The sequence below is a fragment of the Larimichthys crocea genome, chromosome VII (assembly GCF_000972845.2).
Source record: "Larimichthys crocea isolate SSNF chromosome VII, L_crocea_2.0, whole genome shotgun sequence".
Lineage (NCBI taxonomy): Eukaryota > Metazoa > Chordata > Actinopteri > Sciaenidae > Larimichthys > Larimichthys crocea.
This window is the reverse complement of record NC_040017.1, coordinates 28,580,891-28,598,673: the sequence shown is the minus strand read 5'-3', so window position 1 is coordinate 28,598,673 and position 17,783 is coordinate 28,580,891. Positions and strand designations below refer to the sequence as shown.

General features: G+C 45.7%; 2 protein-coding genes across 4 annotated transcripts; one reads left to right on the top strand and one right to left on the bottom strand.

Annotated features, from left to right (window-relative positions):
* Positions 1-401: 401 nt before the first annotated feature.
* On the bottom strand, positions 402-1,166 carry triap1 (TP53 regulated inhibitor of apoptosis 1). The gene has a single exon (XM_010752093.3). The coding sequence runs from the start codon at positions 887-889 to the stop codon at positions 665-667; it is 225 nt and encodes a 74-aa protein (XP_010750395.1). The 5' UTR covers positions 890-1,166; the 3' UTR covers positions 402-664.
* Positions 1,167-2,224: 1,058 nt separating this feature from the next.
* Positions 2,225-17,226, top strand: supt5h (SPT5 homolog, DSIF elongation factor subunit). 3 transcript variants are annotated; one of them, XM_027280172.1, is made up of 31 exons: positions 2,225-2,367; positions 2,570-2,676; positions 2,778-2,934; positions 3,024-3,092; positions 4,425-4,430; positions 5,709-5,720; positions 5,824-5,893; positions 6,096-6,164; positions 6,613-6,678; positions 6,768-6,798; positions 6,887-6,955; positions 7,765-8,016; positions 8,352-8,441; positions 8,533-8,603; positions 8,685-8,790; positions 9,935-10,025; positions 10,150-10,286; positions 10,389-10,544; positions 10,691-10,837; positions 10,919-11,065; positions 11,279-11,404; positions 11,488-11,572; positions 12,175-12,300; positions 12,408-12,510; positions 12,633-12,760; positions 12,847-12,952; positions 13,028-13,186; positions 15,309-15,477; positions 16,064-16,261; positions 16,559-16,654; positions 16,813-17,226. In XM_027280172.1, the coding sequence occupies exons 2-31, from the start codon at positions 2,590-2,592 to the stop codon at positions 16,951-16,953; spliced, it is 3,270 nt and encodes a 1,089-aa protein (XP_027135973.1). In that variant the 5' UTR covers positions 2,225-2,367; positions 2,570-2,589; the 3' UTR covers positions 16,954-17,226. The 3 variants fall into 3 exon arrangements, with proteins under 3 accessions (XP_027135973.1, XP_027135975.1, XP_027135974.1); XM_027280174.1 differs by lacking the exon at positions 4,425-4,430; XM_027280173.1 differs by lacking the exon at positions 4,425-4,430 and having other exon boundaries at positions 5,706-5,720.
* Positions 17,227-17,783: the final 557 nt, after the last annotated feature.

Below are 17,783 nucleotides of genomic sequence, written 5' to 3'. Positions count from 1 at the left end.
GCGTGGACGTCACAGAGACTACGTCCAGGTTTTAGACAGTCTGTGGGGACGTCACGGAGACTACGTCCAGGTTTTAGACAGTCTGCGGGGACGTCACGGAGACTACGTCCAGGTTTTAGACAGTCTGACGTCACGGAGACTACGTCCAGGTTTTAGACAGTCTGCAGGGACGTCACAGAGACTACGTCCAGGTTTTAGACAGTCTGACGTCACGGAGACTACGTCCAGGTTTTAGACAGTCTGCGGGGACGTCTCGGAGACTACGTCCAGGTTTTAGACAGTCTGTGGGGACGTCACGGAGACTACGTCCAGGTTTTAGACAGTCTGCGGGGACGTCACGGAGACTACGTCCAGGTTTTAGACAGTTTAAATTTGTGAAACTTTAAAACAGACGAAACTAGTTTGATTTAAAAAAAAACAAACTTTATTTACATAAATGTCACTTTACATCATCATCATCATCTTTAATGTGACGTCATGGATCCGTCTCCATGACTACAACCTGTCACTGATTCATCATCGATTAATCGACTCTTTCAGTCTTTGGTGGCTCGAGCTGGTGTGACGTCAGTCCTGACGGCGTCATCGCCTCTGCTTCTGCGCATGCTCAGTGGGCCGCGTGGACTCCACGGTATCGACGTCAGTATCGATCTATCGGCGCTGATCAGCTGTCGGGCTTGTCCCTGCCGGGCCCCATGAAGTCCACCCCGTCCACCGGGATGTCCTTGTCCTTGATGGCCTTCTGCACGCAGCGCTGGTACCGCCGGAAGCTCTCGGTGCACGGGTCTCCGCTCCGGTCCCCCTTCAGGAACTTCTCGGCGAACCAGCGGTTGAAGCACTGGTCGTAGTCCCGCTTCAGGTCGGTGCAGGCCTCCCCGACGCTGTTCATGTCGGAACCGAGCCGCCGAACCACGGAGAGAAAGATGGAGGACTGTTCTTCACCTGTCCGAGCCCGGGGACTGCGTCACACGGAGCACTGACGCGCTTCAACTGGCTGACGTCGGACGTTGTAACGTAATGACGTATCGGAGATAGTTTAGAAGTCAGAGGGATCACTCTGCGTGTTGTAGTTTTGTAGTTTTTTGAACAAAGATCAAATTTTAAACATTGAAAGAGTTTGACATGTTAGTGTTTTATTTAAAATGTATTGTTTAAATATGATTCAGTGGAAACTCTTTTTTTTTTAATAAAACAGGCGCTTATTTGAGCATCACTTATTGTGTGTGTTTATATGAGTGAGTGTTTGTTTATATTATTTTTCTACATTTCTATAGTAAACGTAGCATAAACATCACCTGTTTCCACCTCCTCCACCCCTCCGTACTCCTCATAGCACCGCCATCCTGGTTCACGGCCTCGTCACCTCCCTCCTCCTTGGCCTCACCCACAAATCTCTCCATAAGCTCCAACGGGTCCCTGCATCATCATCAGAACCCCTTCCATCCACCACATCACTCCTGTCCTGCAGCATCTCCACTCTGCTCACATTCAAAGCCATCCATCACCTCGCACCACCATGTCTCTCGGATCTTCTCCACGTTGCTGCTCCCTCAGATCTTCCTCCTCCATCCACCTGACTGTCCGCTCCGCCCGTCTCACCTCCAGCTCTGACCTCTTTACCCGCCGTCATAAATCTGCACCTAAAACCCGCCTGTTTATAATAACCTCTTCCATCTGAATCAACTGCTCTGTCCTATTCTAACCTGTTTATAATGTTGTATTCTTGCAATTTGATACTTTCATGGTTCTTTGTTTCTTTCTGTTATTTGCTGTCTACTCTCATTTATTGCACACTGTCCTTGGGCACTACAAAGAGTACCTGTGGATTTATAAATAAATAAACAGGACCACTATTGATTTTGTTGTTGTTTTTTTGTATATTATTATTTTTTGTTCTGTGTTGTTGTTTTGTTTTGTGTGTTGTTGTTGTTTTTGTTTTGTTTTTCTTCATTTGAATGTTTGTGCTGTTGAGGGTGGGGAGGAGGGCTGTTCTGTGATTGTATGCTTTCTTTAAAAAAAAACAATAAACATAGTGTTAAAAACAATAATCATAGTGTTAAAAAATAATAATCATAGTGTTAAAAAACAATAAAAATAGTGTTATTGTGGGTGACAGAAAGGCGCCTATGAAATAAAATGTATTATTATTATTAAATCTCTCAAATTGGCGGCGGAGTGAGTCCTCTTCACGGTGTTAACCCAGCCGCCGAGCAAACCTCGCGAGATTTCCCACCTCTACCTCTTGCTTGTTGAAATCTCGCGGTGTTCCGAGTGGACGTGATCGGCGGCACGGCGCTCGGTCAAAGCTGTTTACCCGTTATTTAACCGATTAACGGGACGTTAGGACACAGGCGGGAGTTTGTACGGGTGAGTAAGCAGCCGCTGGGCTGGTCGGCTCAGCTTTGATGTGAGCCGCTCGGCCGGTATGAGAGCCGTTAGCTGTGTTAGCATGTTGGGCTAGGCTAGGCTAGGCTAGGCCTGGTTGTCATGGCTGCTAACTGACACGGCGCGCGCGTCTGTGTGGTGTGTGTGTGTGTGTGTGTGTGTGTGTGTGTGTGTGTGTCTTTAGTGTGTTAACACGGAGACAAGATGTCCGACAGCGAGGACAGCGACTTCTCCGACAACCAGAGCGAGCGCAGCAGCGACGGAGAGGCCGAGGAGGTGGAGGAGAATGAGGTATGCTAACCCCGCTCACGGAGCGCCTTCCCCGGCCACAGCGTCCGAGCCTCCGCCCGCAGGTGGTGGATCAGTGATGAGCTGTTTGTCTGTCTCATCAGGAGGAGACAGGCAGCCCCGTAGGCAGCGACAAGGTGGCCGAGGAGGAGGGAGAGGACCTGGAGGATGAGGAGGAGTATGACGAGGAGGAGGAGGAGGACGATGAAGACCGTCCCAGGAAGAAGCCGAGACACGGGGGGTTCATCCTGGATGAAGCCGGTACGAGTCCACCCCTCCGTCACGCCGTCTCTGCCGCTTTGATTCAGTCAGTGTCCTTAACGTTTGTCTCTTCTGTCTCCTCCGTCTAGACGTGGACGATGAGTACGAGGACGAGGAGGACCAGTGGGAGGACGGAGCCGAGGGTCTTCTGGAAAAAGGTGAGGAGCTCCACCTGTTCAGACGCTACTGTCAGGACACCACGACCTGCAGACTCTAGTCTCCGTGACGTCCCCGCAGACTGTCTAAAACCTGGACGTAGTCTCTGTGACGTCCCCGCAGACTGTTTAAAACCTGGACGTAGTCTCCGTGACGTCCCCGCAGACTGTCTAAAACCTGGACGTAGTCTCTGTCACGTCCTCGCAGACTGTGGTACACTAACATGAGCTAACATGAGCTAACAGCAGCTACAGCTGTCAGCAGTTTACTTCACTGTCCATCATAAACTCTGTAAATCAGAGAGAGTCAGAGGACAAACCAGAAGACATGTCAGTGTAGCATCATCAGGATTTAACTGACGTTCGTTGAGAGAAGTTCTGACTTGTTGCTGTAAACACGTTCACCACAATCAGCTTTTAACAAATCATTAAGTCGTCCGTCTCACTCATTTGTTTCGGATCATTTCCATCTCCACTGAGCGCGGCGTGCAGAAACACGTTCACGTCTCAGAGAGCGAGCCAGAGATGATGACAGGATGTTTTCCAAACATAAATGACCTGACCTAACCTGTGACAGCGTGTTCACACCTGAACCAACTCAGGTGTTTGTGACTGATCTCAAGCTTTATCTTTGTCTTCTCCCCACAGGATCGTAACCCTGTCTCACATGTGTAACTGTAATGGCTCCATTCCATTTAGGTGTGTCTTTCAGGGCCGTGATTTGCATGTAGAGGACCAGAACGGGGGCGTTATTTAAACGTTTTTTATGTGTTTCACTTGGCTCTGCCTTGTGGAAAACAGAAGTCAGTAACTCGTGTTTATTAGTTAGATTGAAAGCAGACCTGACGCTGGCTGCAGTGTTCAGGCCTCGTTCACACCTGGTGGTAACACGGAGATCCCATCACAGCTCAAAGTGCGTCCCTTCACGCGGTTAAGAAGAAGATAAAGAAAGAACGTTTCAACAAACTGAACTCATAAAGTTGTGACATGTCTAAATCATCAGTGAAATGTTAGTTTTATAAATTGCGTCCAGGCTCACGGCTCGATGACTGTACCACCGTCCAGGCGAGGGGGGGGGGTAGATTTATCATGTCCAGCTGTCGGTGGGTTGGTGAATCTTCCCGCGGGGCGTCTTTTTGATCGGCTTTTGGCGCGTGACGTCGGCTCTGTTTTCCCAAAAGTTGGATCTGGATCAAATGAACGGAAAGACTGTTGATGATGGGATCACACCAGGTGTCGACCACAAATGGACCTGATGTTGTGATGTCGAGTGTTTTCTGACTGAACTCTCTCTTCTCGTTGGTGTTCCTTCTCTGTCATGCATGTCCTCTTCAGTTAACGGTAATTCTCCAGATACTCTCCTGCTCTGATGTTTCCATTTATGTCCATGTGTATCTGAAGCAAATGGAGTATCAGTTTCATCCATTTGATTTTAAAATCCATGTCCCAGAATGTATTAACCCACCTCATCTCAGCACAGCTGTATTTGTGAGTGTGTAGCTTCATGTGAGGAAGCACAGACGGCAAATCCATTATTGGCTCCTTGAACTGCAACAACTCCAAAGTCCATAAAACTGTTTGTGATTGGCTCCCCTATAAATTAGTAGTTACAGTTTTATGTATCTATTTTATAGTTACAGACAACATAACTCCCTTTATGAGGTCTGACGTTCAGCAGGAGAGAACCTTTCAGAACCAAGTGTGATCATTTGCCCGACCCTGCTACCTGTTAGACGACCGCCATGTTCTTACTGAAGATGTTTGGACTAACTGACGTGGTTGAAGCTTTTCATGTGGCACATGGTTAATGCACACGATCACTGAAGGTACGGTGGAAACAAAATCCAGACTGGAGTCCCAACTGGACAAAGACGACGCGTCTTGACTTCCATTTTTGTTTAAAAGTTGATTTTATGATGTCATCGTGTCGCGCTTCTTACTGCTCATCTCGTGAACCAATCAAACGCTTAGTCGCTTTTTTTCTGTTCACGAAATTTGGTTGAAATTTGTGACACGTTTGGATGGAAACACGGCTGAAGAGACGGTGGACGCAAAGTTCTAGTAGTTTCCCTGACGACCCCGCAGACTGTCTAAAACCTGGACGTAGTCTCCGTGACGTCCCCGCAGACTGTCTAAAACCTGGACTCACCAGCTGAGTTTCCATCAGCGTCTTCTAGAAAAGTTTGCTGTAAACGTTTTTTTGATGATGCAGAGAGTTGGCACCAGTGGTCGGTGGTGACGTCCTGGTCTGTGCTGGACTTCAGTTGAGGTTTAGTTTCCACTGTACCGACCCTTGAACCCACATTGACCCCTTCACTGGCCTCATGCTTCTCTGTGCCGTCACCATTAATCGTTTGTTTTTCTGTTGTTTTTTCTCCCATCATGCTTTGTGTTGCTGCTGCCTGACTGCTCCTGTGTGCTCTGCCCTGATGACAATAATCTTTTGGCTTCTATCCTCACCTCTTCATCCTCCTCCGTCGGCTCTGCCTCTATTCTCTCCTCTCTTCCTTCTTTTTATTCTTTTGTTTCTTGCATTGCTTCTCTTCCTTCCTTTTTCTTGACCTCCTCTCTGCTGCTCCTCCTCCTCTCTTTTCTCTGTCACCGGTTGGTCCCAAGCAGAAGAGGCTGAAGGTTAGTCTGTTCTTGTTATTGAATCCAAATCAATCAAATTTATATTTAGTTTGCATAAATAAGACATAAGAACACATAAGAACGTCTCTTTGCTCCCGCTTAGTGTCCAACATCGACCACGTGGTTCTGGACGAAGATCACTCTGGATCCAGGCGGCTGCAGAACCTCTGGAGGTAAGAGACACCTGCAAACATCAGAGAAACTAAAACTGTGTAAAGGTCCCGAGAAGGAAAAGTCAGTTTGTGGGAATGCAGAGTCGCGATTTGACGTAGTCTCCGTGACGTCACAGAGACTACGTCCAGGTTTTAGACAGTCTGTGACGTCCCTTTTATTTTGTGTATTTCTGTCTAACTGTGTGTGTGTTGTGTGTTACAGAGACTCCAGAGAGGAGGCCCTGGGTGAATACTACATGAGGAAATATGCCAAGTCTTCAGGAGGCGAGCAGTGAGTATCTTTGTTCCTCTGCCATGTCAATAAAAGCTCAGCGGTGTTTCCTGTCAACAGCTCAATGTTTCCATACAGCGTTAAACATTCCATTAATGTTTTTCCAATTGTGGAAAAGCTGTCCAGAGTTCCTCAGTGAGTTCATTAAGCCTGTCTCTGTGATGCTACACTCCCCAACACGTCCCCGTGGTACTCATACGGTGGATTGTACCATCTTAGATCCAGCTCCTTCTCGAGCAGGGATTTACAGTCCTTAAATCTGATGTAAAGATATGTGATGGAAGCCCGGCAGGCCTTTGCATTTCCTTTCTAGTTTGGTTCATTTGATGAAGAGCCTCCCTCAAGTGTGCAGTTGATCACCGCTTTCCAAAGAACCCAGTATTCTGACTTCCAGCTGATTTTCCACAGAAACGTCTAAATGTTTTTGTTTTTCTTCTGCGGTGTGCAGTTACTCCGGAGGGTCCGAGGAGCTCTCTGATGACATCACCCAGCAGCAGCTACTTCCTGGCGTCAAGTACGTAAAGCGCCGCCAAAGACACGAATGTTTGTGGATTATCTAGTCGTCTCAATGTGAAAGCGTTAAACTGTGTTTGTCGTCTTCAGGGATCCCAATCTGTGGACGGTCAAGTGTAAGGTGTGTGTAACACGCGTGACGTCACAGCCAGTCAACATACGTGTGCGGTCACACAAACACGTCCCCTGAACATGTTCTGTCATTGTAGATCGGAGAGGAGCGAGCGACAGCCATCGCGTTGATGAGGAAGTTCATCGCCTACCAGTTCACCGACACAGTAAGAAGCTTGTCGGGTTTTGTCACACCCTGAGAAATGATTATATTTTTATATAAATTAAGCTCATTAAGCTTTATGGTAATCAAACCTGACTCGGTAAAGATCTTGGATCATTAATTTTCATCAAATGATGCCACAAATAAAAGGAAACCAATGTTTGTCCTGAGTTACTGAACCCTCTTGATCCAAGTTAAGTTCACTGACAACCGTCACTTCAGTCAACAAACAGCTCGATCTCAAAACAGAAAGAAAAGCACAACTTCTTTAAATTGATGCCAAAATATGTAGCAAATGTAGGTTTTTAATTTAATTAGTTTTGATTCAACACTTGTGGAAAAGTAAGTCCTCCCTGCCGACTCTTCAGTGAACACTCCCCCAGAAAACAGCCTCCCTCTGGGCAATGAGAGCTGGTTAGGTCCCTCCTTTTATCCACGGTAATCATGTGATGACATTTCTAACAAAAGTGATGCAGTAGTTGGTTGTATCTTTGGCAACTTATATGAGAAAAGATCTTGAAATGTATGTGTTAAAATCAACATGACCCGGTCAGTCTTCCCTGCCGACTCTTCGGCAAACACTCCCCCCAGTAAACAGCCTCTATCTGGGCAGTGAGAGCTGGGTAAGTCCCTCTGTTCACTGATGGTGATGATATGATGATGAATTCACAATGTCTTCGCCTCTTTCCACTCTGCATTTTTTAAAGATTCACAGAGAAACCGGGTGGAAACTTACCAAAATAAAATCATGGATATTAGCTGATATCCCCAAGAACACTTAAGGGTAATTACACTGACTGTCCCCTCCAACAGCCCCTGCAGATCAAGTCCGTGGTCGCCCCGGATCACGTCAAAGGTTACATCTATGTGGAGTCGTACAAACAGACGCACGTCAAGTCGGCCATCGAAGGCATCGGCAACCTGAGGATGGGCCTTTGGAACCAGCAGATGGTCCCTATCAAAGAGATGACGGACGTCCTCAAGGTCGTCAAAGAGGTGACCAACCTGAAGCCCAAGTCCTGGGTGCGGCTCAAGAGAGGCCTGTACAAGGACGACATCGCTCAGGTATCAGCTCGGTCATCCAGGTCGTTGTGTACATTGAAGGTTGTCGTAGACGATTGGACTAGCTTCGTTTCTTGAAGATGTTTTAAGAGTTTGGGATCGTGTACGGAGACTCAAGTAAAGACGAAACGTTTTCAAGAAACTGAACTAGACCAGTCGTCTATGAGAACCTTCGATGGATATGTTTCTGAATGTTAGCACAGGAGGAGCCTGGTGAGTCTTCAAGTCATAATCCTCCTGATTTCTGATGATGGAGTCCAGTTAGGATTCTTTGGTCAAACGATCTCTTTCTAACGTCGAGAATGAACTGAAATTAATTGACAGTCGTCATTCTTCAGGTGGACTACGTGGAGCCGAGTCAGAACACCATCTCCCTGAAGATGATCCCACGTATAGACCTGGACCGTATCAAGGCCAAGATGAGCCTGGTAGAACAAACACACACATTAACACTGTGTTTTTTCCTCTGTATTCATTTTGGTGATGGTTGACTTGACCCTCTGTGTGTGTGTCCTGTAGAAAGACTGGTTCGCCAAGAGGAAGAAGTTTAAGAGACCTGCTCAGAGACTGTTTGACGCAGAAAAGATCAGGTACACACACCTGAACGTCTACAAAATAAACCTTGATTATACTGAACATATCGACCTGACAGACAATGATTTGTTCGGCAGGTCTCTCGGAGGGGAGGTCAGCCACGATGGAGACTTCATGATCTTCGAGGGGAACCGCTACAGCCGCAAAGGATTCCTTTTCAAGAGCTTCGCTATGTCAGCTGTGGTGAGGAGGGACTCTGGTGCATACCCCGGGAAACTCCCTTTTAGTCTGAAAGCAGCGTTTCCTCTTAAGTTTTCTAGTCTTTAGCAGCCCACCACAGTTTCTTGATGAACTGAAAACATTTTTACACTTCAGGCGGGAGAGCGTGAAACGAAACATGAAGTTCATTTAGATGTCTAAACACCTGATAAAATAAAGAGAAGACGAGTGTTTTGCTCATAGTTTAATGGAAAAAAACTGAAGTTAACAGCTGTGAAGTTTCTCCAACAAATGGAGCTTGAGTATTTTGTAAAATGGAAATGTGAATGAGTTCAAAATCAAAGTGAAGCAGATTTCAAAAGTTTGTGAGTAAACTCTAAAAGTCCCTGAGGTCAATTCTTTCAAAACCTGTTAAATATGTTGGAAAATAGTTGCTGAAAACACGTGAAAAGACTTTGAACGACATATCACTGAAATGTGGAGTTAGAGGTTCAAATGTTTTTCACCAGTTTTCAGTCTCAGGATTTTGTGGGCGGTCCTTAAAGGGTGGCTCGATGACACGCTGAGGCCACCCTGAGCGGAGAGATACAGATTAATAATTAAATTCATCTCGCTCAGAGATTTCATAAACTTGTCAATATTTTTATTATTCAGATTTGGCTGAGTGGTTAATAACACTTCTTTGGCCTGACAAACTCAGAACACATTTATTCTTTCTTTACACAGACTTTAAACTAAGTCGAATCAACACGGGCTATAAGAAATCACCTACTAGAAATAAAAATACACCGTCCTCTAGAGCTCTGAAAAATTTTATCAACTCTTAACTGCTTAAAAACATGTTGCACATATTGTCGTTTCATGACACTTATCATTTCATTTTAATATATAATACTTCATAATAATAATAATAATAATAATAATAATAATAAAATAACTTTAATCGCCCCCAAAAATCCTGATCTGACCATCAAGTATTTAAACTGTAGTACACACAGTGTTTTAGATTTGATGATGCATGTCAAGACCGTTCATACCTTTTGGAAACACTGTTAAAGGTTTCATGAATCCTGATGGAAGTCAAAACACGTCAACACTTTTTGATTGACACGTTAACGAGCGTGTGAAGAATACCGTCAGCAGCTGGACTTTGGTTTCTCTCCGACAGATCACAGACGGAGTGAAGCCCACGCTGTCCGAGCTGGAGAAGTTTGAAGACCAGCCTGAAGGAATCGACCTGGAGGTGGTCACGGAGTCCGGTACGCCATCTCTGCGACGGGTTAATTTTAGGACACCTTAGAACCACAAATAAGAAGTTAGAGCTGTTTCTTGTGTCTGTTGGTGTGTGTTGGCTAAAGAAACTTCTTTGCGTGTTGCGTGCAGGTAAAGAGCGTGAACACAACCTGCAGGCCGGCGACAACGTGGAGGTCTGTGAGGGAGAGTTGATCAACCTGCAGGGTAAAATCCTGAGTGTGGACGGCAACAAGATCACCATCATGCCCAAACATGAAGACCTGAAGGTAAAACACACACACACTGAACTGCAATCTGCCTCTCAAACTAAACAAAAACAAAGTTTTCCTCACTCATAACCCATCTTCCTGTTGTCCCCTTTCTCGTAGGACCCTCTGGAGTTTCCAGCTCACGAGTTGAGGAAATATTTCCGGATGGGCGACCACGTGAAGGTGATCGCCGGGCGATACGAGGGCGACACTGGCCTCATCGTCAGAGTGGAAGAGAACTTCGTCATCCTGTTCTCTGACCTCACCATGCACGAGGTACCTGCTCTGTCCATTCACGTCATGACGCTGGAGTCAGCTCGTTAAACGGGAGAAAGAAAATCAGTATTAGCAGGATGGTATCTACATGTGTGGTTCCCACCCTGTCTTTAAACGTCTCACCCTGTGTTTGTGTTTGTGTGCAGTTGAAAGTGTTGCCCAGAGACCTGCAGCTCTGCTCGGAAACGGCGTCCGGCGTCGATGCGGGAGGGCAGCACGAGTGGGGCGAGCTGGTGCAGCTTGACCCGCAGACCGTCGGCGTCATCGTCCGTCTGGAGAGAGAGACGTTTCAGGTTAGTAGTCTGCTCCCGGACGGACAAACACATTGAAGACACTCAGGAGACACTCAAGTGAACGACTCTCGTCTTTCTCAGGTGTTGAACATGCACGGGAAGGTGCTGACGGTTCGGCATCAGGCGGTGAACCGCAGGAAGGACAACCGCTTCGCCGTTGCTCTGGACTCGGAGCAGAACAACATCCACGTCAAGGACATCGTCAAAGTCATCGACGGGCCACACTCTGTAAGGATGAGAGCTTCTTTGTCAGCTGTTAATCTGGAACTAAGTATCTCTATCAATACCACGTAAGAGAACACAATGGTTATTTTGAAAGCTGAGATTCAAAGTTCATAACAACAACAGATACTTCAGTATTTACACCAGACTTCATGTGTCCGATGTTCCAATCATCCACGGTCGCTGTGATTTTGTGTGCTGATTGAACTCTGTGTTCAGGGCCGTGAAGGTGAGATCCGTCACCTTTTCCGAGGCTTTGCCTTCCTCCACTGCAAGAAGCTGGTGGAGAACGGAGGCATGTTCGTCTGCAAGACCAGACACCTGGTGCTGGCTGGTGGATCCAAGGTCAGATCCAAGAGAGAGAGAAAAGATTTTAATGAAACCTGAGGTTTAGAGTTCAAAGTCTTATTTCTGTTCGTGTCTTTCAGCCCAGAGACGTGACCAACTTCACCGTGGGAGGATTTGCTCCGATGAGCCCTCGGATCAGCAGTCCCATGCACCACGGCGGAGGAGGTGGGTGTCAAACTAAACACACATGCTTTTTCCTCTGCGGACGCTTAAAGACTTGAACCTAAGAGGTTCTTCAGATGTTTGAGCTATTTTTAAACCTTTTTCTTTGGAAGTCAACAAAACAACAGCAAAAGGATTTCAGTAAATCTGTGAAAATAATTTCCAGATGTTAGACCCTAACTGTTACACACCATTAAAATGGTAACCACAAACCACCCCATATTTTTTTAATCGTCTCCCCTTAAGCATTACAGTCCTTAATTTTTCCACCATCATGTTTAATGTTTTGTTGAACCATGAATGAAACTACATCTACATCTGTGGCGTTTGCACCATGTGTGCATGTGTGTTGCTAAATAGGTTGCTAAATAGGTTTCAGCATTTTTGTGTAATCACTTCCTGGCACATAATTTATCAACAACTAAAGTGATTATACTCTCCCAGAGGCCTTAGAGTGCAGTTAGAAACAAACAGAGTGGTTACGTTATAGTGGTTAAGTTAGGAATGTCTAAAACCTGGACGTAGTCTCTGCGACGTCCCCGCAGACTGTCTAAAACCTGGACGTAGTCTCTGTGTTTGATTCAGGTGTGTTTTTTGTCTTGCAGGTGCTCCGCAGAGAGGAGGAGGAGGAGGTGGAGGAGGAGGAGGAGGAGGAATGGGGCGGGGCAGAGGACGAAGGGACAACGAGCTGATTGGTCAGACAGTCCGCATCTCCCAGGGTCCTTACAAAGGTAAGACTGACTGGGGGAACCAGGTCAGGATCTCGTTTGGTTCATTCAGGTGAATATCTTGTTTCTTTTTAAAACGTAAACACTGATGTATTTGCCTCATTTCCCAGGTTACATTGGTGTGGTGAAGGACGCAACAGAGTCTACAGCCAGAGTCGAGCTTCACTCCACCTGTCAGACGATCTCTGTAGACCGACAGCGCCTAACCACCATGTACGTCGTCGGTTTCCTCACATTGCCAAAGCTGTTCTTTCAGTCTTTATTCTCTGATTACTCCCAGTCTGTCCTCCAAGACCCGGCACATGATCTAACCTGAACCTCCTCCTTCCCTTCAGGGGAGCAAAGAGACACAGTGGAATGACCTCCACCCACGGACGTACGCCCATGTACGGATCACAGACTCCCATGTACGGCACAGGCTCCAGAACGCCCATGTACGGGTCTCAGACGCCGCTACATGACGGTAAGAAGAAACCAAAACAACTAGATGATCAAGAGACAATCAACACAATCCTCCATGACGACCTTGATGTTTTGTGTTTTAAACAGGAAGCCGTACGCCTCACTACGGCTCTCAAACCCCGCTGCATGATGGGAGCAGGACGCCGGGTCAGAGTGGCGCCTGGGATCCAAGCAACCCCAACACACCTTCCAGGTAAGAACGGGTTAAAGTTATTTTACTTATTTATAATTGATTTTGCATTTTTAAATGTCTAAATATTCTCTGCAGGAATGAAGAGGAGTACGACTTTGGCTACGACGACGAGCCCTCCCCTTCCCCTCAGGGCTACGGGGGGACCCCCAACCCCCAGACCCCGGGTTACCCAGAAGTCCCGTCACCACAAGTCAACCCTCAGTACAACCCGCAGACACCTGGCACGCCTGCCATGTAAGTATCAACACCCATAAAGCCACGAATACTCCGTCAGGAACGAGCTGACGCTACATCCCGACGCTCATGTTCGTTTATATGCAGATGACACCGTCATATACTGCTGTGTCTCAATTCTCGTAACGTTCACTCATAAGTTGAGTGTGGCGCACTTCTCGCCCTCAGTGGACGCCTTTTTGTCTACATACTCTAATTGAGACAACACTAGGGCTGCAATATAATAGCCCATGATTACCGAAAATATATACTGATATCAGCACGAAGACAATTAAACACAAAGGCAATTCAGGGAAAATTATCTTTATTTTTATTGCTCATATTCTGAGCCATGCAATTGACAATTCCCTCTGTGATATCATGTTTGGACACAACATCACATCCAGAACATCCAGCGTGGTCTGGGCGTATCTGAGGGATGCTGCCGTTGTTGCGGGCGGGTGCGCCTGCAGTTATAAAACGAATAAACAATTATTAGACTAAAATATTGAAATATGTTTAACAGTGTTTCAAGGTTTTTTGTTGGCGGGACGGGGGGGGAAGAGTCGTCCGGCAGAAATCTGTATTACTATTTTTATTTAAGATTTTTTGTGAGTCCAGCGGATCCTACAGAACATTCCTGAATTAAAAAATAATAACACTGTGCATCACAAGGCCAGCTGACTTGCAAAGATCATAGAAGCTGGCTTACATAACATAACAGATGTTTAATGTTAATGATTAATTCGGCGCTACCCAAGCCGGCCGTAGTGAGTAATGCACTTCTGGTCATTTTCACAAAAATTCACATTTCATTCACTCCAGACCAGCCGCTCCTGTAACGGAGCAGCCCAGTCTGTCTGCTGACGTGATCTACGGTCAAAACTTCACCGTCATTAATTTACTGCAGCTTTTTGAAGATTAAACGTGGCTGGAGAGCTTCATTTTGGAAGATCAATGTAGGTCTCATAGATGAAAATAAACATCTGTGGCGGGGGGGAACATGAACCTTCATAAAACATGAATAATATGGACCTTCTTTAATCTACCGGTCTCTAGTGGGTTGGGCTAATCCAAAATATTGAAAACAAGGGGGGTGTTCTCTGAAGACAGGCTGTTACCTGTGAAACAAGGGGTGCTCTGAAAACACCCCCATTAGCACTTGGTACTTTCTATCAATCAGAATTTTGGTCGACCCAGAACGTATCGACCAATAAGTCGACCAGTCGACTAGGACTTAGACAACACCACCTTGTGCCTTAAACCAGGAAGTTCACAGCCAATAAAATCAAACCTAGAAGAAGAAGAGTGCCACAAAAGATCCCGTGAGTGGTCCCTGTTGAAGGAAAGCTTCCCGTGAATCCGCTGACGTCCTGATCAATGATCCCCTGACTTTTAATCCACGTGTTCAATGTTTGTTAAAAATAATGATTTGTATTTATACAAACAAGTTCTTGGCTTTAGTTGTTGCTGCCACGCTCTTACTGATGTTCGATCACAGGGATCTTTTATACATTCGCGCCCAGTTTACGACTCACCACTGTGAACTTTCATGTACAAGATTGTGCTTTGCACAAACAAGTTTGACTTCATCGACTGGAAATTACATTGAAAAGACAAAAAAGTGTGAATAGAACATCTGTTCAGATCCTGTAAAACACTTGATACTTGATTGATAGCGTAACTTGTAACATGTTTTACAAATTGCAAACGGATAATATGACTTCAGCTACAGCTGCTACAGCTGCAGCTAAAATGATGTAGTTGGATCCATGCACACTATTAGAAGAGTGATTTATTTGGAATAAAGTCTGGGTAATGTAAACACCATCTCAAGATGACCTGATTTCAAATCAGTTTGAAGACCTGGAGACAGAATCGTTGGGGACTCGTCGTTGGATTCATGTCAAGTTGTAAAGCCGCCTGTTTTCCTCTTTTGGAATAAACGTAACAATTGCCTCAATCAGCGTCCGGCAGATTAAAGCAGATGTTGGTATCTCTGTTTTTACAAAGTCTTACTGTTAACACTGCGGTGATGAATTGGTTTCGGGTGTTTGGAAAAACCTTTAACTCTCAGCTGTGAAATGTTTCTCAGAAGTGATCTTTAAACTGACTAAATAAGTTTCATTTGTTTTCTGTATAGGTATAACACAGAGCAGTATTCTCCCTATGCCGCCCCGTCGCCTCAGGGCTCGTACCAGCCCAGCCCCAGCCCTCAGAGCTACCACCAGGTGGCGCCGTCACCAGTCGGCTACCAGAACACGCACTCTCCAGCCAGCTACCATCCAACTCCTTCCCCCATGGCTTATCAGGTAAGAGGTGGCTTCGATTTGTCACAATTTTTCACAAGACGATAAATAACTAGTTTATGACGACAAGCAAAGATCCAATCAGAACGAACGTTAACTTATTAGCAAACCTTTTCTCTAAACTGTCCGTGTTAGAGAAGTTACTGTAAACTCACGTTACATGTCGAAGCGACGCTGCCTCAAGTATTGTTTACTTGTTTCTTTGTTCAAATAGTTCAAATAAGTTGAATCATAATTTGTTTTAGTAATAAACAGCATCAAATTTCAGAGTTTTGGATGATTGTTTCAAATATTTACTTCAAAAATATTAAAGTATCAAATTTTATATTATAGATTTAACTATTTATATTGAGACCAAAACTCAATGAACAGAAACTCAGTGTCCTGGTATGAGGATACATATTTTAATGTGGCACTTGCCTGGTGGGACTGCTCACAGTGAATAAAACCTTAAATATACGGACACGTGACGTATGGTTTCATTTCAGTTCATGGAGACGTACCACATGTCGATACACGAGTTCCAAATGAGTGTTCAGCCAACAAACACACCCAGACATATTGAAAGATTTTCTCATTGCTTCCACAGGCCAGTCCTAGTCCCAGTCCTGTCGGCTACAGTCCAATGACGCCTGGCGCACCCTCCCCCGGAGGTTACAACCCCCACACCCCAGGCTCCAACATCGAGCAGGGCAGCAGCGACTGGGTGACCACCGACATCCTGGTCCGGGTGAAGGACTCCTTCATGGACCTGATGGGACAGACCGGAGTCATCAGGAGCGTCACGGTAACGGATACAACCACATAAAATCGTACACAACTGACTCCATCAAGATTAGTCTGGTTTCGTTTGTAGTCTTCCTTCTGTTCAACAAAGTTAATTTCAGTTCAATTCAGACACCATCCATCAGAAACTCGTACAGCACAGACTGCACTCACTGTCCCACTCCACCCAAAGTCTCTGGAAACCATTGAACTCCAACAGTAAACACAAGCCGGATCAACCAGTTCTCCAGAGAGTTGACAACATTAAGTAACCTTTGTTAATGGATGAAGTTCAGCTTGTGTCCTGTCGTGTTTGTAGGGAGGGATGTGTTCAGTGTTCATGCAGGAGTCGGAGAAGGTGGTCAGCATCAGCAGTGACCACCTCGAGCCGGTCACGCCCACCAAGAACAACAAGGTAATGACATTTACATGATTCCTCGTGTGTCACGCTGTTATACTGTAATATATCAAATCCAAACTAAACAATTGATGTAGAAGCAGTAGATGTCATGTAGGTGTTCAGTTTCCTCTCAGTGTTGTTGACGTTGATTCGTTTCGTCCCTGTCCGTCCAGGTGAAGGTGATTCTGGGTGAAGACCGCGAGGCGACGGGGATCCTGCTGAGCATTGACGGAGACGACGGCATCGTCCGCATGGAGTTGGATGACCAGCTGAAGATCCTCAACCTGAGGTTCCTCGGACGCCTCGAGCACTGAGGGGACCTTAAACACAGCACGAGGAGGACTGTGAGATCATGAGATCAGATCCCGCAGCAGCAGCTTACATCACAAGAGCTTTTTTTTCCATCTTTGTTGTCGCTCTCGTCTCGGCTCTTTCTGGAGTTTTTTTAAGTTTTGGTTAGATTTCTTAGTCGTGGTCTGAATCGGTTTTTAGTGCTTTCTCAATGTTCTGTCAGTACTTTTGGTTTCTTTGGGGGGGATGGGTGAAAAAACTAAATGTAACATGTCAATAAACTGTGATTCAGTTCATCTGTTTGTCTACACGAGCATTTTCTCAACAACCAAGATACCAAACTAAAGGTACAAGAGGTCTGATTGATGCCGGGAAAACAGTCAGAAGTCGTCCAAGCCTTAATAACAATCTGCAACAGACGATTTCTAGTACCAGAAACGTTTGTGGAGGTTCACAAACTGAATAAATGGCATACATACAGCGGGTAAAACAAGTATGGAACATGTCAGCATTTTTCTGTTACTGACATGAAACCAGATGTTGGTAACAACCCGGGTTCTCCCAGGAATTCACAGGCTTGTCCAAATGTTACGCAACAAACTTTAAAGGGATTATGCCACCAACAGTGCTCACTAGAACATTCAGAGGTTTAGGAATTCTTCTTCAGCCAGTGCCATCAGTTTGTTTTGCAGCGGTTGCAAAGGTCTTGAGCGAGCTGTTTGCTTTTACCCATCGTGAAATGTTCCTCATGTGACACCTTTTTGTAGGCCATCAGTTTGGACTGAACCAGCTGATGTTTGACACGCAGGATCGCTGGTGGAGAGTCGTAAAGTTTGTACAGACACAGTTTGTG

Bases quoted from the DNA above. Each gene is read 5' to 3' on its own strand.
- triap1 (XM_010752093.3), bottom strand. From the start codon at position 889: ATGAACAGCGTCGGGGAGGCCTGCACCGACCTGAAGCGGGACTACGAC.
- supt5h (XM_027280172.1), top strand. From the start codon at position 2,590: ATGTCCGACAGCGAGGACAGCGACTTCTCCGACAACCAGAGCGAGCGC. The intron at 6,799-6,886 runs GTGTGTGTAACA...CTGTCATTGTAG, and splicing joins TGTGGACGGTCAAGTGTAAG to ATCGGAGAGGAGCGAGCGAC. The intron at 8,017-8,351 runs GTATCAGCTCGG...GTCATTCTTCAG, and splicing joins ACAAGGACGACATCGCTCAG to GTGGACTACGTGGAGCCGAG.